This window comes from Falco rusticolus, chromosome 5 (assembly GCF_015220075.1).
Source record: "Falco rusticolus isolate bFalRus1 chromosome 5, bFalRus1.pri, whole genome shotgun sequence".
In the NCBI taxonomy this organism is placed as follows: domain Eukaryota; kingdom Metazoa; phylum Chordata; class Aves; order Falconiformes; family Falconidae; genus Falco; species Falco rusticolus.
Genome location: NC_051191.1, coordinates 57133178 through 57155662, shown reverse-complemented (window position 1 = coordinate 57155662; position 22485 = coordinate 57133178). Strand labels below are relative to the sequence as shown.

Below are 22485 nucleotides of genomic sequence, written 5' to 3'. Positions count from 1 at the left end.
GCTGCGCCCCGGCCCCGGCCCCCTCTGGGTTTTGGTGGGACAGACGGTTTGCCAGCCCCGGTGGGTTGGTAAATAGCCGTGTCCCCCCCGCGCCCCCGGGGCGGCAGCAGGGCCGAACCCGTCCCCGCGGCACGGGCAGCGCCGCTCGACGCCCCGGTGCCCACGCGCTACCAGCGCCGCCGCGACCGGGCCGGCGGGTTCTGCTGCTCCTCGGGCACCCCAGTACCATCCCGCTCCCCCCGCAGGCGGCCGGGCCGGCTCGGCAGCGGGGTGCGAGCCAAACCCGGCGGCTCCCGTGGGACCTTGAACTTGCAGCGGCGCAGCCGGGACCTTGTGCAAACTCACCAGGCTGAGAAAACAGCCGCCCACCCACGGCCCGGCCCGAGCCTGACAGCGCCCTGGAAAGGGATTTTCCCGGGGGGGCTCAGCGAGGAGAGGGGAACCGGCCACCCGTGTCCGGACGCAGTTGTGGGGCTGTGTCTGTGGGGCACAGGGCAGGAACAGCCTCGCCAGCCAGCGCTGTGAAGGCAAAAAGGCACTCGTGGCGAGAGTCAAACAACATGGAGCTGGCAGAAGGGGAGTAACCTGTTGCAGAACAGCCCTGAAACCTTTTCCTCCCTGTGCCGGGGTTTGGTGCAGCAGCCAGGGCAGCAGCAGGACATGCTGCCAGCGTCGGGGGCGGGGGGGGCACGTCACAACAAACCCCAATTCAGAGTCCCCAGTCCTGTTGTGTAACGTGGACAGATCCTCTTTGTCTCGCTTTTGGTTTTTTTCTCTCTCCCTTTCGAGCCCATTTTTTGTTCCGGCCTAAATCTCCGCCTGGCTTTTCCAGGGCAGCCCTGTCTCCCGCTGCGCCAGCCGCCCTTTTTCACTCTTTCCTGCGGCTTCCCATCGCTCTGTGGGTGACTGGCTGGGCCAGAGGACATCTCCCCGGTGGCACCTTTATCTCTGGCCATGCAGATGCCAGCCCTGTGCCCCATCCTGGGGACACTGGCGGTAGCCTTAGCAATGGCACCTGCCCCAGCTGACGTAACCCTGCTGTGGATTAACCTCCCTGGGAGGCTCAGGGGATAAGCTGGGTGCTGAGCCACCAGGCACTAAATAGGGTGCGTGGCTCTGGGTCAATCCGTCCCCTCCTGAGAGCCACTTTTTTGGGCAGGGAGGGAGCCAGCAGCGGTTCCCAGGGGATTTGGGGGGATGCTGTGGGTGGAAGTGGGGTTTGTGTCCCCTTGCTGCAACCCCAGTGCTGCAGCAGAGGTGGCGATGCCGGAGCTGTGGAGGTTTTCAGGTGGGTGTGGGAGGAGCGGGGCAGGGACAAGTGGCAGGTGGCTGGGAGCTTGTGCCTCAGGTTCCCCACATTGGCAGTGGGGAGCCTTAGCTCTCTTTTTGGGGATCAGCAGGGCATTGCCGTGCTGGGGAGGGCTGGGGCAGCAGGAGCTTGCCAGCTCCTTGAGTTTGGCAGCTCTTGCTGGACAAAACCAGGAGAAATCCCTACCCTTTCCTAAAAGGCTTTGGAGAGCTGAAGCAACACGTCCAGGCACACAAGGACAAGCCAGGTGGGGGAAATCTCAGCTTGTGTCTTCTCCACTAGGCCAACCTTTTTTATTCAAATACCCTCCCTATACTGGCTATCCTTACAGCCCGCTTTCCTAGCACATGGCACCGCCGGCTCTGGCGCTGCTGAAAGCCAAAGCTACACAGAATCAAGAGCTGCATGCCAGTCCCCACAACACCCTCGACAGTGCACCAAGACACCCCAACTTAGTGGGGCACCAAGCCCTCCATCACAGCCGGGACCCCACGTCATCCACCAGCACCTCGTCTGGGTGGGCTGCCCTGGCCAGGCAGCGTCCCACCACCACCAGCACCTTCCCCAGGCGACGGTCCAGCGCCTGCAGGTGGGGCTCGGCCAGGATGGGGGCCAGGGGGTCAGTGGCCAGCGCCTCCTGCAGCAGGTCACTCAGGCGGTAGGGCTGAGTGGCCAGCAGCTGCAGCCGCAGGTAGGTTGACTTCTTGATGCTGACAAAGACAAGAAGGGAGAGGTTTCAACCTGGGGACCCCCACCCCAATGGCAGCTCTGGGGTGGGCAGCAGCAGCCCCTTACCTGCAGCATTGCTGGAGGGGAGCCAGGATGGACAGTTCATCACGCGAGTGTGTGCCAAAGCTGGGGGGAGAAGCCCACCGGTCGGTGTCAGGGTGGCATCACCCCATGGTTCAGAGCCCAGCTTGGGGTGCATTTTGGCAAGACTCATGGTCTCCCCCGGCCCCTTTGACAGGATTGCAGCCTCCCCCTCTCCCCCTGCTTTACCCACGGCCGTTGTCCAGGTGCAGCAGAAAAGTGTCGTTCCCAAATTTCTCAAAGGTCTCGTAGTGGTGCCGGTCCATGTTGCCTGCAGCGAAGCAAAACATTTGCCATCGACTGGTGGGCTGGGAGGTGGGAGCAGGGACACAGAGCACCCTCCTGGTGCAAGACTGATACTCAGGGGCTGGTGACAAGGTCTGAGGGCAGCTCTGAGGTGCCTGTCCCGTGGCCATGGCCATAGGGGGGACACAAGCAGAGCCTCCAGGGCCTCCAGGCCCCTTTTCAACCCAACAGCCCCATGGAGGGACAACAGCAGCAAATGGAGCAGAAGTAACTGCAAAGACATGGCTGGGTGGCCAGGGACAAGGCGGGAAGCTCTCCAAGTCAGATAATGGCAGGGGACAGCACAGGGGAGAAGGAGCTGCCCCAAGGATGGGAGAGGCAGCACGAGCCCCTGGGAGCATCACTGCCAGCCCCAGCTCTCCAGGGGCTGCACATGGGAGCTTGCCAGGAGGTGTTTCCTGTGCCTGGGCTGTTCAGCTGGGATCTCCCTGGCATCTCTTGTCTTTGAGCTTCTGCCTGGGATATGCCCTAACAGCACAGCCCTTTGCTTTCACTCTGGGTAAGAGCGCAGCTCTCTGCAGCCCAAGCAACGGTTTGGCCAACAAACTTCATGGGATGTAGAGCCATGGGACATGGAGCCATTTGGGCCTCTTGGTCCCGAGGTTCCCCCCCCAGCCCCCAGCGCCGGCACGGCAGGGCTCACCCATAAGGAAATCGAGGACTGTCATGTCGATGAGGTCAAGGAGGCGATGGCCCCTGTTGTAGGGCGGCGTCTCTCGCACCTGAGTGCAGTAGTTGGGGTTCAGCTCCCACCTGCAGGCAGAGGCCAGGGTGGGGGACAGGGCTGTGAGGAAAGCTGTAGGGTGGTCTGCTCCCACCCCATGGCTCTGCTGCTCCATGCCCGCTGCCCCCCGTGCTCCCCGTGCCCCGGCTCACTCAGCCTTCTTGCTCTTGTGGTAGGAGCGGCGCCAGGGGCTGCGCCAGGAGCGGCGCTTGGCCAAGGTCTTGTCAGGCAGCAGGGCGGCCATGGAACCCTCCAGAAGGTCCGGCTTACCGCAGAGGGCGTGCTCAGTGGAGCAGTAGTAGGAGCACTCCCCGTAGAAGCAGACGTTGCCCGCTGGCCATGGGGACAAAGCAAAGGTTGACGAACAGCAGGAAGGTAACGAGCCCTCTACTCCCATACAGGGTGGTCCAGCTGGGTGAGGATGCCCCATGTGCTGTGGCCACGTGCCACCAGCAAAGCAATGGCAAGGAAGGCCTTGAGGAGCAGAGCTCCGTGGCAGGGGACCCGTTGGGAGCTGGAGCAGTCTACAAAGGGATGGTTTGCCCTGATGCAGGGGGAGACAGGGCAGGAGCAGCCAGCTCCAGGTGAGCTCCATGCGGGTGGCTGCAGGAGAGGATGGATGGCATGAAAACTCACCTGGGGAGATGAAGAAAGTCTTGGCCAGTTTCTTGTCCGTGGTGATGTCACGAATCTCTTTTGTTATATTGACCAAACGGCCAGAAACTGGGGGGATTCGCCGGAAATCCAGGATCCTGAAACACAGAACTCAGAACCATTTCTTGCCGATCCTGGATGTTTTTCACAGCAAGTTATTAAAATCACCATGAGATGCACGTATCCCTTGCAACAGAAGGGAAGAGGTGGGATGAAGGAGGAATTTCTCTGCCACTTTGCTGTCCTGGGAGGGAAAATTTGGATGCAAAGCTTGTGCTCACCTGTCCAGGTGGAAGGCTGCAATCTCTGCATTGTGCCGCTCAAAGTCTGAGAAGTAGAAGACATCCATGGGGGTCTCCTGGTCCCGGGTCTGCCTGGGAAAAGAGGGGAGGGTGGTGGCAATGCCCATAGACAGGGTCACCCCAAGGCTGGTTTGGCTCCAAACCACCCCTCACCTTATGCCCCCAGTGCTACTGGAGACACAGCCAGACCCAGTCTCCTCCAGTCACTCCCTGCCGGGTGCGGCACCGAACCCCCCAGCCAGGCCCCCATGCACCCCCTGCTCCCAACCCAAGGGCTGGGAAGCCCTCATTAACTGGAGAGTCCTCGATAGTCCTCATGGACCGTCTTCTTCTTTCCACCACTGGAGGTCACTACCCCATCACAAGCTGCGCCCAGCCTGCTGCAAGCACCATCAAGGAAGGAGAGGGGAAGGGGACCATCCCGCTCCCCTAGGTTTTGGGGTAAGGGGGCTCAAGCGAGGTAGCAAATGAAGCACATCTCCATTTTTTCCCTCATGGTCTCCTCCAGCCGCTCCTCGCCGCCTAATGGGACCACGTGTGGGAGGTAGGGGGTTGTCCCCCACTCTACTTACTTCATTGGCTTGAAGAGGGCCTGCCCATAATTTGGGAATGTCATGATGAGCTTGAGCTGGGTCCCGCCGGACTTCTGGACTGAAAGGTGCCACATTGGTATGAGGGAGACAGGCAGCAGGCAGGGGCAGGGGTGTGGGCAGGGGTGCAGGCAGGGAAGTGGTACCCGAGCTGACGATCCTCTTTGTGGCCAAATCCTGGAGGAGGGTGGGCATCAGGGGGTCCTGGCGAGGGTACAGCTCATAGCGGTTGATGCCAACGTGGAATTTCAGCCAGGTAGGATAGGTGTCGTAGGCCGTCTTCCCTGTCGGGAGGAGCGTCTCGGCTTTACTGCTGCTGACCCTGCAGCCCGACAGCCACCACCACCCCAACAACAACGACAGTGTTTAGTCGGGACTGGACAGGCCCCACGTCCTCAGGCCCTTCCTGGGAGCCGGCTCATGGAGGGTGAGGCAGGGGAAAGGCCCAGCACAAGCCCTGGGTGGTGGTGAAAACCCCTGCCCTGAGTGTCCTCCTTGGGGCTCCTGGCACCTGGGCAGATCCCACCCATGGCTGGTGGCTGGGAAGACCCGCTAGCAGAGCCAGAGGGGGCTCAGTGTCTTCCCCTGCATCCCCCATGGAAAATCCCCCAGCTGATCCTGTTTCTCTCATCCGTGCCTTTATTTCCCTGCTGGAGCAGCTCATCTCATGGATTTTGCCCAAGAGATTAGCTCCCAGGAATACACACACACATCCATAAAACAGGGGTGGGGGAGCAAGGGCTTCCAAGCCATCGCCAGCACTGACCTGAACGCCCACCCTCACCATCCAGTTCCCCTTGGATGGGTTTATTGTGCACCCCTGACTTCCCTGGAAGGATGAGTTTGGGCTAGCACTATCCCTGCCTCTGTGCATCCTGCAAATTTGCATTTTGCTGGCATTCAGGGTGGGGGTCCTGGGGGTATCTTCCACTCCTCTGTACCAGCACCCACAGGCACTGCAATGGGACAGTCCAGCCCAGGGCATCTATAATGCAAATTCATATGTCTCTCTAGGAAAATGCAGACTGTGCCCCAATTACATCAAACCAGACCCATCTCCCATGGCTACCCAACAGGTGAGGTGGTCCTCAGAGGCAAATGCCCATCTGTGGTAACCAGCTCTTAAACCAGCTTTTATTCTCTCCCAGCTTTAGCAGCCACCGTGTTTGGAAGGTGTGCTTTCCGTAAGGAAGCTGCTATGGGTATCAACACTAAAGCTTTTAATATCTTCCCTCCTAATTAGAGGTTAGTAGTCCAGTGATAAAAATAGGCAGCCAGCAACAGTGAGCTCACCATAAAGCTGAAACTAAAGAGGTCAGACAATGTCCTGCGAAATGCAGGATGGGAACGGTCTCATGGTTAGAGGTAACCTATATTGCAGGCTTTGCATCTCCAACTGTGTCAGGAGAGGGGAATAAAACCGGTTAGCAGTCTGGAGTGGGGACTTCCTCATATACATAAAGGCAAACCAAAGGCTAGTCTGCATTGGGGAAGGAAAGGAGACGAGGAGATCAACTAAAAGATACCCTGCATAATTCTATGAATAATTCAAGTCTCCTTTGACTTCACCATGTGCTACAGGCTCCCAGGGAGCAGCCTAGAAATTCTGGGCTAAGAGAGGATTTGAGGCACAAGAAGAGCGTGCTCAGCAATTGGGGCCCCTCTCGGGTAGGGTGCTGATCTACGCAGGGAAATGATGTGTTTGGTTGCTGCCACTTGTCCCCTCAAACCCACATACCCCTCAAAAGCAAGCCAGGGCTGAGCTCACTCCTCACCATTCGTCGCTCCCGCTGCTGTGCAGGCTGAACTTCTCCATGGAGTTGACAACGAAAAGCTTGTCTTTCTCTGTCACCTTCGGGATTGGGATGTTGTAAAGAGGGTGCTCAAAGAGTGCCGCCAGCTTTGATCCCTTGGTCTGTCCCTCTCTGTGCTGGTGTGGGACCCCTGGCCCTCCAGCCCTTGCATGCAGTCCTGCTCCCTGTGGCTGGGAGCTTTTCTCCAAGGAGCCGTTGCTGCCACTGAAATCCTGAAGGATTCGCAGGCTCAGCTTTTTGGGGCTGGCCAGCATGGGGCTGCCTGATAGGACACCCGAGGCTTTTGGTGCTTTTGCGTTGCAGCCGCAGGCCTTGTGGGCTGCAGGGAGAGCCAAGTCCATCGCCAGGTGTACCAGGAGGGCCAAGAGCAGGAGAAAGAGGAGGCTGACTTTAAATTTCCTTTGGAAAAGCGTTTGCAGCCGGCAACGCATCCTTCCTTGGCCGAGATGCTCAGCGAGAGGTGGGCACCCACCCAGGGCTAAAAGACAGTTGGTGCAGCCACAGCCTCTGTGCAAAAATAGGAGTGAGGCGTCCTGGATTTAGAGCATTGCAGCAAAAGAGCAACCAGTGCAAGGGCAGAGTTGCAGGAAAGATCTGTCACCACGGCACCTCAAGGGGTGACACCACTGGGCTGACAGCAGGACGGGGCAGGAGGTTGCAATGGGATTTATCAGTGCTGATAAGGAGCAAGCTAGCACCACCAAGGTTAGCGTGAACGACAGGGCAAGTTCCAAATCAATAGCCACAAGGCTGGCTTGGAGACAAGAATGACTGCAGATAACCCCCACGCTGTCCCATCTCTCTATGCTGTCACCTGCACAGGGCTGCAGAACATTTCTTTGTATACAGGGCATTAAGGCGGTTCTGCTCTCCTGCAGCACCCACCCTGCCCAGCACCACTCAGCCCAGTTCCCCATGTCCATCACATCCACACACTCATAGCCCAGGAGAGTTTTTCTCCTGCTGCTCCGCTAGAGCAATTTTACCACACTCCCCCATCTATTCAAAATCACTTGTACTCAACCCCCCCTTCAAAAACCACTCAAATTAGGTAAAACGAAGGAGAGGTGAGTATCAGCATTAATAGGAGGGAAAAATACGGGCTGGCAGTGTACGGAAGGGATGCCGGGCAGGTGAGGTTCATGGGCAGGGATGCTCCCAGGGCCTCTGAAGCAGGCAGGGGAGGCAAGCAGGCAGGAGTGAGGATGCTGCCTGCTGCCTCGGGCATCAGCACAAAGGGACAGAAGGACCCACCAAGTGTTGGGGAAGAACTAGCAGCTTATGGAAGGGCAGGACAGCCCATTTTCACAAGAAATTCACTTTTCCAGTGACATCCATGGACACAGAGCTGAGCTGCATGGGCAGAACCAGTTGATGACTTGTAGGGGGAGACCTTTGGATTTGTTAAGGGACAGAGAAGCACAGGACCACCTGCAACAAGGTTGGTGGCTTGGATACAGAGTCTAGAGTGATGTTTTTCCTCTTTTCTATTTCCCAAAGGATGCAGAGGGCGTGTGAAATCCCATACATCACACGGTCCTTCCTCGCTGTGTAATGTACCAGCAGCCAGCTTGGACATCCTTGCTCCAAGCCAGGGAGGGTAAGATGAGTGGCAGACATAAGGGGGTACGCTGGAGACCGTCTCCCCTGCTGGCATCCCTGCACTACCCTCTCACTCGCGCTGGCCTCTCTGCACCATCCCGTGCCAGCTCTGTCAGTCCCGGGCTCGGCCCCCTCCCAGGTGGTACAGCAAGAACGCGGTGCTCCTGATGTTCTTGGCTCACCGTGTCCCACAGCACTACAGTTGCCTGGAAACCGCCTTCGGCTGACACCATCAGCCACCCCAGATTCAGCCCTGCGTTCCCTTCCCGTGCCTTGCGCTAACAAGATGGCTGATGGAAGCCAGGGCGAACAGGGAGGAGGAGGAGGACAGCTTTCCAGCCTGGTTGGCGAGCTTGAAGCCCTGCAGAAGGAGCCGGGCGGAGAGGAGCAGATGGCTTCCCCAGGGAAGGGAACACACTGCTCCGGGAGGTTTGCTGGATCCAGTCTGGATGTACGGTTTGGAAAGAAGGCGCCTAGGAGGAGCTGTAGCTGGAACACAGGATCGTTAGGTCATTGCTTAGTGAAAAAATACACCAACAAAACCCACGTGCTAACCACTGTCATCAAAGGAGCTGGGCTCGGCTCCCAGAGCAGGGCCACAGATTTCTTTATTCCAGAGCCAGCCCTGGGAGACTGAGGGGAGAGGGAGACACCCTCCTCCTTTCAGTGCCCCAAACCAGCTCCAAACTGGGTTGAGGGGGATAGATACCTCCACATCCTAGAGGCAGACAGGGACAGGGACCCTAGGGGCTGAAGCCACCCTACTGACGGGCAGTCCCTCCCCAGGCTGGGGGAACTTGCAATCCTACCCCTGCCCTGATTTAGCATCCCATTGGAAAGTGGAGGCAGGGGCATTAGGTGGGGCACTTGCCCACTTAGGACTTCAATGCTGACATTAAATATTTACCAAAAGATTTTTCAGCGAGTCAGACATGAGCCCACAGCAACAGGGAAGAGCTGGAGAGCTTCAAAGCCTGCCCCGATCGCCTGACAGCACGTCGACTTGCTTTGTTGCCATGACATCATCTCAGAGAAGCAGTTGAGTTTGCACCTCTTTCTTCCCATCTCCCCCCTCCAGCTCTTCCTCCATCTTCCCAGCGCCTTCCCCCTGCGTCACAGCAGGTTCGAGTCACCCTTGGGGTGGAGGAGGAGCCGTACATCCGGAGACATTTCCACTGCTGGCACCAAGTCAGGACTCCCCGGCAGCTGATAATGATGCTGCCCATCTCCCCTCAGTGGGGAGGGATGAAGTCACGAAGCACAGCCCTCTGAGATGGGCGGATAGGAAGGGTCACTGGCTGGCACCGATGCATCACCCTGTGTTTTTCATCTCATTTTCTACATCTGACTCAGCCTGATGCTTTGATGGGTAATGGCAGCAAGATGCAGGGGACAGGAGATGAGAGGGAGAGGAGAACACAATAGCAAGCCACCTGTTGCCAGCTTCCCCAGCTTTCTGCTGAAAATTTGTAAAGTAGAAATCCTTCAGCAAGAGACTGCAGCTTTATAGCCAAAAGCATCTAGGCCCTAGAGGCTCCAAAGCATCATCCACAGAGGGGTCTCTGGCAAGAAAACACAGGACAAGGGGCCATCTCTGATCCATGAACTGTAGTCCCCGCAAAATTACAGGCATGCCCAAAAATGTGCCAGTTCCACAGCAAAAAGGGGGCGGAAGTCTTTCTCCTAACACACAAGGGCCAGCACAGCATGGCTCCACTTGCAACGGGCAGGAAAATTGATCTTATTGAACTCTTGCCTTGGAGCAGGGGCCTTCACATCCAGCTGAATTTTGGGAGGTTGAGGTTTGTGGTTTTGCATACAGTGCCAATGACGGGTATGCACACCAGCTAAAATGGGTCGGCTCCTTCGTGGTAACTTCTTGAAGGAAAGCTGTGACATTTGGAAACAAAACCAGCCTGCTGCTGCCCTGTAAGCTACCTTGCACTTACCTTGGGGGAGTTACAGTGCGGGACCTGACTTGCTGCAAATTCACACCTAGCTCTCGCCTCACTCTGCACATGCACACTGATGCTTCGAGAAGGTTGAGGAGCAGTCAGTGTTCACTTATTGCCCATGCAGGTCATGGAGACATCAGCTTTGGTCAGCTGGCAGCCAGAGAGATAACAAACTGGCAGCAAGGCCAAAAGATTGTGTGTTGAGGTAAGCAGCTCCCTGTGATCATCTGCAGGTCACCACGACCCTGCAGAGATGCCCATGACCAGCACATCTGTGCATATGCACACAGCAGTTAATTATTCATTAGTGTTAAAGAGGCACAACTACAACAACTATAGTATGGCTGAAGGTATCATCATGCTCCAATGCAGAGCACTGCAAAGACACTGGCTTTACCTTTTCCTCCGAACCCAGAGGAGACAGAAAGCTGTGGAAGAGAAAAATAATCTTTTCCACCTGCAGAAACTGCCAGTCAACAGTGCTATCTTCATGTAAAGGCAGCCAGCTGGAGCAAGCAGAGCAACCACACCAAGCTCAAAGGATTTGGACTCTTCTACACTGCACAGCAATCCTGCCACTGTGGTCTGCCACACAGAGCAGGTATCGTGATACCAACTACCTTATGATACCAGTTGTGTTCCCCCTACCCTGCAATTCCTTTCCACCTGATCAATAAGGAATTATATGAGAGGACATCAGGCCTAGCCAGCACAGATGGTCCAAATTTGAAATAATTTCTGGTTGTCTTCGTATTACTCTAATTCCTGGCTTACACAAGAGCTCCTGATGAAGATAAAACGGAGGCAGGACATCTCTAGCATCACACTGAGGTTCAGAGAAGGGACAAAAGGATTTGTAAGACCCTCCACCATTCTGATCCACCACAGGCACTAACGCAGAAAGGTCCTTCAGACTTGAACTATGGGCCAGAGTGTGGCCTCTCACAAAACATGAGGTGCCAGCAGTACTGCTGGTGAGGTGCTAAGAAAGTCTGAAAATCAAGGAAGCCACACATATGAGACCCCAAAGGTCAGAGCAGGGGCATACTGGCTGGGCAGAGGACACAGGAACACTCCCTTGCTGCTACTGCTTAGACAGCTGTGTGGACTGATGACTTTGGTCAGCAGCACTGAGGGCCTGGCAACCTTCCTCAGCGTCACGGCTTGCACTGGTGAAAGGAACTGAATAGGGAGGATGACCACGTCTCTGGTACCTATGAGTCACCTGGTCACACAACATGCAGGATGGAGACTTGTCAGTGTCCCCCACCTGAGCGATACCATTGCTTACTTACTTCTGTGTTTCCTGAACTACTTTTCCTTCTTGTGCTCCACTTTGAGATTTTCATTTTAGAACACACAGAAAAGGACATTTTACTAAATTTTTATTGTAAAAACAGTTCCCCAGATTTATATAAATAAGCCATATACGTAACATACAATTACGTTCATTCCATCCTCCAACACTGACAGCTTTAAAAAATGAAACAGACTAAAAGAATGCAAGTCCAAAAAGACGTTAGGTTTGTGATGACCAAGTGATATCTCACATGGAGCCTCTACCAGCCTCCAAACAAGATGCTGAAAGTACACAGCACTTACAACACCCCCAAGAACTGACAGGGAGGCATTCGAGCCTTATGAAGAGTTCTCACCCACTCCCCAGGCGTCGTCAGCTGCCTGTGTTTTCATGCTATCTCAGTGTGTGGTGGGTGAGAAAGGAGGGGGCAGTTTGCATAGCAACCTCCTACACCCAGGCAGCTCAGCTGTTGTGCCCTCCCAAAAGAAATGGGGAAGGGCGAGCTCAGTCTGCCTCCATGGGGACCCTTGGCACTGCCAGTTCTGTACGGACATCTTAAAAGCGAGGGGGAAAGAAGATATGCTCAGCATTCAGAGAGAGGAGAAACAGGTGCCGGTCAGAGCCATACCACAGGGTAGCAGGGAAGGCAGAGAAGAGAGGGCACGACGTGGAACAAGTGGGAGGACAAAAACCCCCGTAGGGTTAGATAGCACCTTTTCTCTTTTGCTTCCCCCTCCTAGCGTTGCTACACGGCTCTGCAGCGTGTCGTGAGATACCTACACCCCATCTCCTTCCTGCTTCGGCTCAACCACCCCAGAAAGAGCCACAGACAGATGAGAAATCCTATAAGCAAGGACAGGACAGCTTAGCAAGTTTATACATACACATGCACCAACTATATGTATCCCATGGAACTGTTAAGTCAGTATGAAAAAAAAATCTTGATGTTTAACTATTAAAAAAAAAAAGCCCCACCTCCAGATTGTACAAAACTGTCAAGAGAAGGAAGAAATCTCTTGAATGCAGCGTACAAGAAATCTCTTGTATGGGACCCCGCCAGACGTCAGGAGCACTTCCAGACACACACAGCCAGGCTGCCACCAAAGAACATGTACAGCAGATTCTTCACCTCGTGAGTGATCTCAAAGCCAAAACCTTCCCCAATCACCACATGCCAGGAGGACCCAAATTTCTTGTCCATCATCTCTTTGATCATCTTGGCAGCACTCTGCAGAATGTTAAGGAGGAGAGCATAGGGTGAGACAGAGCAAGGAGTGAGTTTTTATGCAAACATCCCCCTAGTCATCTTCTCCCTTTAATACAACTACTCAAGTCATGGGCAACAGGCTATAGCAGCTGCACTTCAGGAACTGGGACCTCCCCAGAGCTACACCCAAGGGTAAAACAGGTCTTTGTGTTTTCATCAGCCTCTGACACAGCAGCTAGGAGAAATTATAAAGAACTGCATCTAGCAATCACAGTCTGAAGCAAGAATTCTGATTTAGATGCTGATTGAGTTATGCTGGGTGTAGTGAGCATGAGAGAAGATTCAGGTCACTAAGCTGTGACTATTTTTACAGGAGTCCATATTTTCTTTTACTCCAGCTAATTACCAAAACACTGAAACTAGGCTAACTTTTAAAAGGCTTGCTTCTCCCAGATCACACCCTGCTTGATCTAAAAAAAGGAGAGGAAGATTTTGCAGTGACATGCAGCGTCTCAGGTAGGATGGGACAGAAGGAATCTCTGGCTTTGTATCTTTGCCTTGCTCCAACACAAAACTGCTCTGGCAACAGGCAGCCCGTGCCCTGCCCAAGAAGCAAGGTGTGTTTTTCTTTATCGTTGGTTCTCAAAGTTAAGGGCAACATTTCTAAAGACTGTAACTTTTACATCACTCCCCCATTTATATGGTCTCAAGTAATTTCATTCAAGAGGCTGAAAGCTGAGAGGGAAGACTTTAACAGACTGTACCTAAAGGTTCAAAGACTTTCCTGTACTCATCCCCAAAACAGGAGTCTCCACACAGTGCTGAACCAAGCCCTCAGGACACAGAACATTTTATGAACATTTAGAAGCATGTCACAGGCAAGGCAGGATCAGGAAGGCGTAACAGTCTGGGAGGCAGCATCGCTACTAATCTCTGCTTCCTGCAGGAAAGCAAAGTGCTAGTACGGATCTTGCTGACAAAAGGAACCGAATCCAACATCTAGCCGAGCTCTTTGCTGCCTCCTACCCTTGTTCAGTGCAGAGAGTAATAGGATGTCAGGATTTGACTCTACTCTGCCCTGCACCCTTAGCCCTGCTCCTGCAGGTTTCCTGAGCCACAGCAACTGAAGGCTGGCCATTTTGGGATTTGGCTAGTACCTCGTTGTTGGTGGCGTATTTCTCACATGCCGTAACGCACAGCTCCATGGCCTCTACACGCATCTCCTCTGGCATGTCAGTGTGCTGGAAAGAGCAAACAAACAAGAGGAACTAAGCAGAAAAATAAGAGCTAGACACAAGACAACAGTAAGTAGCTATTACTTTTGCACAGACTATAGCAGGGGTCTAGACTGCTGGGTATGGGCAAAAGGCAGCTAGTCCCTGCAACTTTTAATGCTTGCTTCAAGGTGGGGGGCATCACCAACAACAGGGGCCTGTCCATACACCAAGCATTTCCACTGTTTCAGAGAACAGTAAATAGGAAAATGGCTTACTGCATTACAAGTGCCCCTTTGCACCAGCAATGCAGAATTCTTCTCTACCTAACATTAAGACTAGCACTAAGTAAGCACAGCTTAAAGGAGAAGATAGATACATCTGTCGGTTTTTCTGAAGATGAAGGGAAAGCATGTTAATGCTGCTCCAATCACAGTCCTTAATTATTGCTGTAAGCATAAAGTCTAAATTACACGGACTTTTCTTTCTGTTCGGCTGGCTGGCTGGCAAGGTCTCTTACTCCAGCTCCTCTAGGATAAAAAGCAAGCTGCATCCACAACACAGGAGAAGGCTCCAAAGGCAGCATGTTCATTCTATTAGACAACCACTTTGCCCCAGGCTTCCCCTGGCTAACTTGAGGGGAGAGGGACGGGGCAGCACAGTACACAGAACAGACAGGGGACACAATGGTGCTAATCAATTTCTCTGACAGAGGTCAAGGACAGGGAGAAAGCAGCAGTGATGACCAGGATCCCTCCACAGGACCACCGGTACATTCTCACAGCAGCTACTCAGTGGGAGAAATTCTAGTTTGGAAGGTTGGTAAGAATGAATGTAGAATTTCTTGTCTGTAACACTGGTAAATGCGTAATCCATCCCTCTTCTTACCCTAATCAGTGGAAAGCTGTGAAGTCTTTTATAGTCAGCTTCCTCCTTTTTCCCCTCCCCGGTGTCTGCCATGGTACTTCCACAGTGACCCCGGGAAGGGGCAGTGGGGATGGCCTGGAGCTCAGCAAGGTGCTGCGGCACAGGCAGCTGAGAGGAACACAGCTCTGTGAACACAGGCAGAGCAGCTTCAGCAGGAGGGGAAAATTTCCAGCTCAGAGGACACTGCTTGAACAAAAACAAACATGAAAGAGAAAGAAAGCTTTGAATTAAAATGGAAGGCCAATAAAATTATTATGAGAATATTGTCCTATCCTGCTTACTTGCTGTTTCTCAGTACCATCTTCACAAGCCATGCACTTAAGAGCGTTATCTTACAGACCATTAATGCAAACAAATTTTAAAAACTTATCATTTTCCACAAACAAGGCTTCAAGAGCACAGCACTTCCCAGAAGCACCAATCGACACGGAGGAAAAAGCCAAGTAACGGTACAGCTTCCAACAAGGGAAGGGAGAACAATACATCAGCCATTATGTCTATTGATTAATTCCAAAAAGGTTCTCCCAGGACACTATTATCTGCGAGACTTTCAAACTGCGTATGACAAGCAAAGAGTAAGAGTATTTTAGGAACAGGATCAGTGTACATGTCTGGACGGAAATGCTTAACAGGAACATCTTGGTCTGGTTTGTACATTTGCTCCTTATATCCCTGAACATTTGTCAGCTGGGGAGGACCATATGGGAAAATGCTGGACTGTGCTTCTGGGCCTAATTACCAGCCAGCCTCATCTTGGGCAATGCAGAGGCACAGCACCATCTGACTGGCAGGTTCAGAACATTTCACCACAGTCTTCCCTCTGGTTCTTTCATCCAGAACAAACCACCTTCCTCTCCCACCTAAAGGAAGCAAGGGTGATCTCACAGTAAGGGGAAAACAGAACACGGTGCCAGGCAACGCCACACAGACCAAGCATTTATGCAGAGTGTGTACAGCTGCTGGCTAAAGCAGAGTCTAAAAGATGACCAGCTTTCACACAGGGACCACGGGACCTGTAGATGACCCCACAACAGCCTCCACAGGACAGAACCTCCACCTGACTGGCACCGGCCTCCCGCAGCGGGGCAAACCCCGGGAGCTACTTCAACACCCAGCCTGCCGCCGGCAGGTGCTCAGGGCCGTAGGCCGCCGGGGGTGCCCCCACGGGCCAGCGGCGGTTTCCCTGGGCAGAAGCCGCTGACAGACGGTTGCGCCGGTTAGAAGAGGGGGGCAGCCCGCCAGCCGTGGGCCCGGAAGGCCACGCCACAGCCCCGGCCGGAGGTGGGGGGCAAGGATCGGAGCCACCGGGCACGGCAAGGCCAAGCTCCCTCCGCGGCACAACCAAGGGCTGCGGGACGGGACGGGGGAGCGCCGGAACACGGCCTGAGCGGGCCGCACACCCTCAGCGGCCCCCTTACGCCAGCCCGCTGCCCTCAGCCCCAGGAGAGGGAACGAGGAGGGAAAAGGCTCAGCGAGCAGCCCCGGGCAGAGCAGGGGGAAGAGGACGAGGGGGCTCCGGGCCTGGCCTCACCTGCGCCGCCACCGCGGCCCGCGCCGCCGCCCAAGCACCGGTTGCTAAGGAAGACCCGTGACTTGTCGTAGCAACGGGCGCAGGAAGTCCCACCCACCTCGCCGTCCATTGGATGCGAGGGGGCCGCCCGGCGTGTCTGATTGGCTGTCTGCCTTGCGGGTGACGGCGCGGGGGCTTGGGGCGGCGGCGGGGACGGCAGGGTGGCCGTGGGGCGCCTGTCCTGCGCCGCCCCGCCCCCCGCCCCGCGGCCCGGTGCCTGTGGCAGCAGTGCGGGAGGGCCCGGGGCTGCGGTGGCGGCACCGCGGGGGGCCTCGTGAAACAGCCCGGCCATAGCGAGTGGAAAGGGTCCGGGACCCCGGTCCTGCGTGGCCGCAGGAGCCACAGCTGTGCTCCGCGAGTGGCGGGGCGGGCCCTGTGCCCACCCCCTTCGTGGGCCGCCGCCGGCGCCGGTCAGGAGCTGCTGGGAGGGGGGGGCCGTCTGCCGGCGGCGACGAGGAGCCTTGTCTCCTCCCTTGGCCGGGCTTGGCAAAGGGGCTTCCAGGGGACTCTCGGCCTTCCCGCCTTTTCCAAGGCTCCGGGGTGGGTTTTGGCAGGGCAGGCTGCAGGGGTGGGCTCTGAGCTGCACCCGCTGCCGGATCGCCAGGTATCTGGAGACTTTGCATTTTTCTGACTTAAAACCCCTTTGAGGCCTAGTTCTACCTTTTGTTTTAAACAGGGATAAATACTGGAGTGGTTTGGGGCAGTTCATGTGTTTTCATTGCATGGGAAAGGCAGCCGCTTGTGTTTGCGATGCAACTGGGTGCATCTGGAAAGTTTGATGCAACTGGAAAGAAGGAGAAAGCGAGGATGGGTCATGAGTTTGCAAACAGCTCCTGTAATACTGACCCCCATCCCTACTGAGCTCATCGCCTCCCTCCGTGGCCTTTTTATCTGTAATGCCTGTTTGCTTTGAGGCTTTCCTTTATTCTGGGCTCCCTAGGAAGCCTGTGTTTGCTAGCCAAACACCAATTCCCTATAAAACAGGGCTTAAAACAGTTTCCTGGGAGTCTAGGAACATATTCATCTGAAATTAATACAGGTGGAGAAGCAGCAAGCTACAGAATAATACTTCCTGTGCAAAGCCCTAGCTGCTGGGCGTGATGCCCAGGTTTCCGTCAGGGCCCATCCTTGTCTTGCAGAGTGGCTTGTGGGCCTGATCTTTTGTGTGGTCTTTTGGCTGGTGTACGTTTGAAATGTCCTCATTGCCGGCTGGCTGCTGAAAGAATAATTGCTTTCTAGATGTCTTGAGAAGGGAAAAAGAGGGGGAGGAACAAGCTGGGCATTTTCCTGCCCCTGCCAGCTTGTGGAAAAAGTCCTCTTCCCTCACCATAACCTCAAAGCCCCCTTCCCCCCCCGCCCCCCCGGAAGACATCTTATTGTCTCTTTTGCTCGTGTAACAGTGAATCAGACCTGGTTGTTGTTTGCCTGACAAAACGCAGCAAAGCTGAGTTTGGGTTCGGAAAGACAATGCTGCGGTGATCGTTCATCTGTCCCTCTGCCTTTTCTGCTGGTTGTGACAGAAATGAAGCGCTGCCTCTTGTCCCTCTCATTCTCCTACCGCTCCTGCCTCCTGTGCCGATTCCTTCTCCTTCCTCCTTTCTGCAAGCATCGGCCTCTTGCAACGAGGCAGGCACAGAGCTAAAATTGTCAGGAGACAGATAAAAGCTGGGAGATCATTTTTTTTTTTCTTTTGCAGAGGAGATAATTAGGAATAGAATCTCTGCAAGGAAGATCTTTCCATCATCATTACTTTATCTCCAGGCAGCTACTCTAATCTCTCCAGGGACACAGTGCTTTCAAGCATCGTATTCTTGCTGTGTTTTTTTTAACGCTTTAATCCCTGTGTAGTTCACCCACTTTTGCTACTAAGCAGCAAGACGGAACGAGCTGGTGTGTTTGTGTGCATATGATATGCCTCTGTTTGGGGGAGGGAGTGTGCATGCATATGTGATTCTGGGTTCAATTAAATGTGCTTTGGTTTTGATCAGTGTGTCCCCCAGGGAGTGTTTTCCTTGGGAAATGTGGGGCTGGTTGAAAGGATTATTCATCAGTGGTTCCTAGGTGAAAAGCTAAGGGAAAATGGCCAAACCCAAAACTGTAGAGGGTCCAAAGATAGGAACACCATGTTGCTGTGTTCTTTGTGAATGTGGTGGGTTATACAGCAGGGCTGCAAGGTAGAGAAGCCTCCTGACAAAGGGGAGCATCCTACTGGCCTGTCTCCATCTGCTGTGGCTTAGCAAAATGCGAGCTGTTAATTTCTAGACCCTCAAGTGCGGGGTTTCTGCAGGCTGCCTCTCTACAACGCTGCAAACTGTTCAAAGCCTTGTTAGGCTGACACAGGTAATGTACTGGTCCCTTAGCTGCTAGTACAAAAGGCAGATACATGGCTGGCTTCATGTCACCCCATCTTTAGTTTCCATACTGAGCAACCATGTGCCCATCTGTAGGTGAAGGTAAATTCAGAGCAAGGGCCTGATTCACCTCTCTGGATCTGTAGGGACCTCTGACCATTGCTCTGCTCTGGGTGGTCCTTTCTTATTTGCCACTAATCGCAGATGAAAACTCTTCCAGCCCTTTGCCTTTGGCAGCCACGGTGAAGTGCATTAAAAAAAAGAAGTGCCATTTGCCACCTGACGTTAGATTGTGTAGTACTCCTTGGCTGAGAAACAGAAATGTAGCTGCTGTCTGCAATATGTATATATATGTATATACATATACACACACTATATATATATATACACTGCCCCACCTTTTTTTTAGCTATCTCCATCATTAATGGTAGGAAGAGACTGGACAGCAGGCTGACTTTTCATCAGGTGGAGGGCACCCACAGACTCTCTCTTTTCGTGGCTGCTTCTGGTCAGGTTTTGAGACCTCCCTATCATCCCCATGGGCACAGGCCCTGCTGTGCCCCATCTCCTCTCTGCAATAAAGCAGGGGGCTAGAGATTGCTGTCCTGCCTCTCGGCTGCAACCTGGAGGCTGGGCACTGCTCTACACAGCCTTGGGTAGTACCAGAGGGCCCGGGCTGGGGACATGGGACACACTGAGGTCCGCCCTACAGCTGTACCAGGGTGCGTTAAGATGGTTGCAGGTCTCTGGAGGCAGACGTGCTCAGGAGGTCCCAGGAGGATGCTGATGCCGTATTTCACTGGATCAGAGCCCCAATGTCTTGCGTTGAGCTGAGGGAAGGCAGGGATGAGGACACTGGTGTGCAGAAACAGCTGCTGAAAGCAGCCCAGCCCTCTGCTCCAGAGGAGAAAGCAACCTGTTTTGAGACAGGTGGATCCCCTGGTCTGCTGGACAAGCCAGCGCCCCATGTGTGGTCCTATAGCTACTACCTCTAGTAACAGCTGCTACCTCTGGTAAGGTCTGCTGCTGAAGCATTAGCAGCCATGCGGGGGCCGTTCCCGCACCAGATGCTCTGGAAGCACAGCGTATTCCCCGTGCAAGGCGCTGCACGAGTCTTAATGAGCCTTCCTGGCTCCGGGAGGGAGTGCAGGAGGCTCCCGACAGGATGGGGGAGCACAAGAAGGCAATTAAGGCAGCCCCCCATTGCTAGGGCAGTGCAGGTAATGGGGTCTTTGAAAGTGTCACCTCCTGGCAACAAAGTATGGGCTGGCTTGACCTTGTTTGAGGGGACTGGGAGGTTGACATGTCACAGGGACCTGTGACTTGTGAGCCCAAAGCTGAGGCTGCAGGTGTCAGGGAGCACAAGAGCTCCCCGAAGCCCACTCCAAGGTGGGGGTCCCAGGGCTGCCCATGTCCCCAGGGAGGCAGAGCCTACATGGCTGATGGTGCCCTCTGGAAAGCCAGGCAACGGCTGAAGGAGTTCAGGAACTGCAGCATTTTCTTTTCAAACCTGATAATTAGTAGCCATCAGACCTGAAGGTTTCCCATTCCCATGTTTGACCTGGTTATCGCCACTGCAGGCCAAAGCCCTTCCAGGGCAGGGTGGTTGAGTCTGGCTAAGTCCTTGGCCTGCAGAAAGCAGCGGTGAGTCCTGGAGGTTAGGAAGGGAAATGGTAGTCCCGTTCCTCCCCTCAAAGCGTGTTAACAGCCCTTTGGTGGGGAGATAGAGACCATGCCGGTGGTATCCATTGCATCCACCTGTTTCCCCCGCCACCTCCTCTGGTGCCAGCGCCCGCTGAACCGCCATGTGTCCCCTGCCTCTGCTTTGCCCACCTCTTGGGTTTCCTCCGTTTCTTTCCCACCCCATCTTAGGTATCCGGACACAACGCAGCATCCCAGCTGAGCAGACCTACCCAGACCACAGAACCTTCTCTGGGTGGTCGTTAAAAAGTTCCTTCTTTACACCCCCAATAGTAACTTTGTTGTTCCTCCTCTGTTCTTCATGTGATGTGTTGTTTTCCAGCCAGCTGCCCTTAGAGAGGCGCAGGACTTCTCCTGAGTGCTCCTGGTTAATTTAGAAGCAAGCAATATGTTTAAGTCATTGTAATTGCGTCTTCCAGCCAGCAATGCCATTGATTTGTTGTCTCCACCTTTTAAGCCCTGTCGCAGGTTTGCAGCTCTTGCAAGGCTTGGCTTACCAAAAATAAATGGTCCCGTCTTGCTCTTCTCCCCAGATGGGTGAGAAGCAGCCACTGCTTCCCCCACAGAGTCAGTGCAGGATGGAAATAAAATATTTATTCCTACTCTTGATCTTCTGTCTCCTAACCAGGTTCCAATCTCTCCGTAATACCTTCGGTTCCTGAAGAGCTTTATATGGAGGTGTTTACTGTAAGCTTTTAAAATGTCCAGATAAATTACATCAATTTTTCTTGTGTCCCTCCTGATCTGCCCAGCTGGCTGTGAACCTCTGTGGGGAGAGGAGGTTACCCTGCAGAAGCTGTGCCACCGGGCTCCCCCCTTTCTCTCATCCCAGACATGACAGATCCAGGCATCCTGGGGACACAGCTGGGGTTGGGATCACACCAGCATCATCTGGTGGGGAGCCAGAGGGCAGCATAGAAGTCCCTGCCTGAGCGTCTCCTGGTGTCCCCTTTGGTTCTGCTTTTTCTGAGGGGTTTACACAGGTTTTGGTGTGGGCTGTGTTTCCAGACTCCGGAGGAGACTGGTTTTATGCCAATAGCCTACATCAGCGGCTAGACTGTTTCCATCCTTGTTTATCCTCCTGCATGTCTTCTGCGTTGGCCAGCAGACCCAAAAAACCCCTTGCAGGGCTCCTGGAGTTTTAATAGGAGGGTCTTCTGAACCAGTCTTGCCCCTATTTCACCTCCTCCTAAGTTTGTGACCCCAGAAATGGTTTTGGACATTTATTTCCTCCTCTAAAAAGTGCTGTCTTTCCTAATTATGCTGCTGCTGTTTGGGCATGCAGGCAGAGGTCACCTGTTGAACCGCCTCCTGTTAGTGATGTGGGGGTGAGCCTCCAGCTCAGCAAAGCCCTTGAGCATATGCTCCAGCTGAAGTACGTACTCAGAGTTAATGTCTTCTTCAAAAAAACCCTCAACTTTGAAGAGACGGGCTGAAGATGAGAGCTCCAGACTTTGTTTTACAGCATTAAATACCCTCCAGAAGGAGAAGTGGGAGCTGGGGGGATGGTTCTGACTCAGTAAGGAGACCCTACTGGCACACCAGCAATGGCAGGGCCCTGGGGTAAACTGAGTCTTCTGGCTTTATGCTCTATTTTCCCCAAATATTGGTGAGGTTATATCTTTCCTAGGAGGGCCAGGACTCACTGAGGGGCAAAAGCATTGTGCAGACCTGGCCACACTTGCTCTAGAATAGGTGGCTCCAACAGCCGTGCCAAGGGTGAACCAGCTTGTGCCTAGCTAGGTCAGGAACTCATTACTGGTATAAACTTAGACTGGGCATGAGCTCCTTGCCATCACAGCCTGACTTGGAGGCTGTGGTTTTCTCCTGGGTTTTGCTTCCCTGTTGTCGGGATGGGGGTTCTTCTTCCATGGGGAGTTGCTTCCCGCAGCAGCAGCCTGTACCCCATGCTGCTCCACCACAGGGCAGATGAGAGGTGCCCAAACTGTGACTGTGACACCACCATGACCCCCCCAGGGCAATGCTACCCAGCCTCTCGCGATGATATTTCTGTAATGCCAGCTATGCAGCTGCGGGCCTGTCCACCTCCCTCCAGGGATGCCACCCTAAGCATCCCGGGGAAGGACACCTCGGCTTGGGCTGGCTGGTCCCCTCTGTCCCTGCAGTGACCTCACACCCCACAGGAGGC

The 22485-nt window shown here is 54.2% G+C and overlaps 2 protein-coding genes across 3 annotated transcripts; both read right to left on the bottom strand.

The window, feature by feature from the left end:
* Window positions 1-1583: 1583 nt before the first annotated feature.
* On the bottom strand, window positions 1584-6987 carry LOC119148835 (extracellular serine/threonine protein kinase FAM20C-like). The gene is made up of 10 exons (XM_037389430.1): window positions 6471-6987; window positions 4842-5017; window positions 4678-4756; window positions 4085-4177; window positions 3786-3901; window positions 3302-3482; window positions 3069-3178; window positions 2309-2390; window positions 2105-2164; window positions 1584-2019 (listed from the first exon to the last, which is right to left on the bottom strand). The coding sequence occupies exons 1-10, from the start codon at window positions 6938-6940 to the stop codon at window positions 1785-1787; spliced, it is 1602 nt and encodes a 533-aa protein (XP_037245327.1). The 5' UTR covers window positions 6941-6987; the 3' UTR covers window positions 1584-1784.
* Window positions 6988-11434: 4447 nt separating this feature from the next.
* Window positions 11435-16317, bottom strand: DNAL4 (dynein axonemal light chain 4). Of its 2 annotated transcripts, none has more exons than XM_037390294.1 (4): window positions 16246-16317; window positions 14676-14897; window positions 13731-13814; window positions 11435-12594 (listed from the first exon to the last, which is right to left on the bottom strand). In XM_037390294.1, the coding sequence occupies exons 2-4, from the start codon at window positions 14745-14747 to the stop codon at window positions 12430-12432; spliced, it is 321 nt and encodes a 106-aa protein (XP_037246191.1). In that variant the 5' UTR covers window positions 14748-14897; window positions 16246-16317; the 3' UTR covers window positions 11435-12429. The 2 variants fall into 2 exon arrangements, with proteins under 2 accessions (XP_037246191.1, XP_037246192.1); XM_037390295.1 differs by having other exon boundaries at window positions 14676-14900; window positions 16246-16300.
* Between the last annotated feature and the right edge of the window lie 6168 nt (window positions 16318-22485).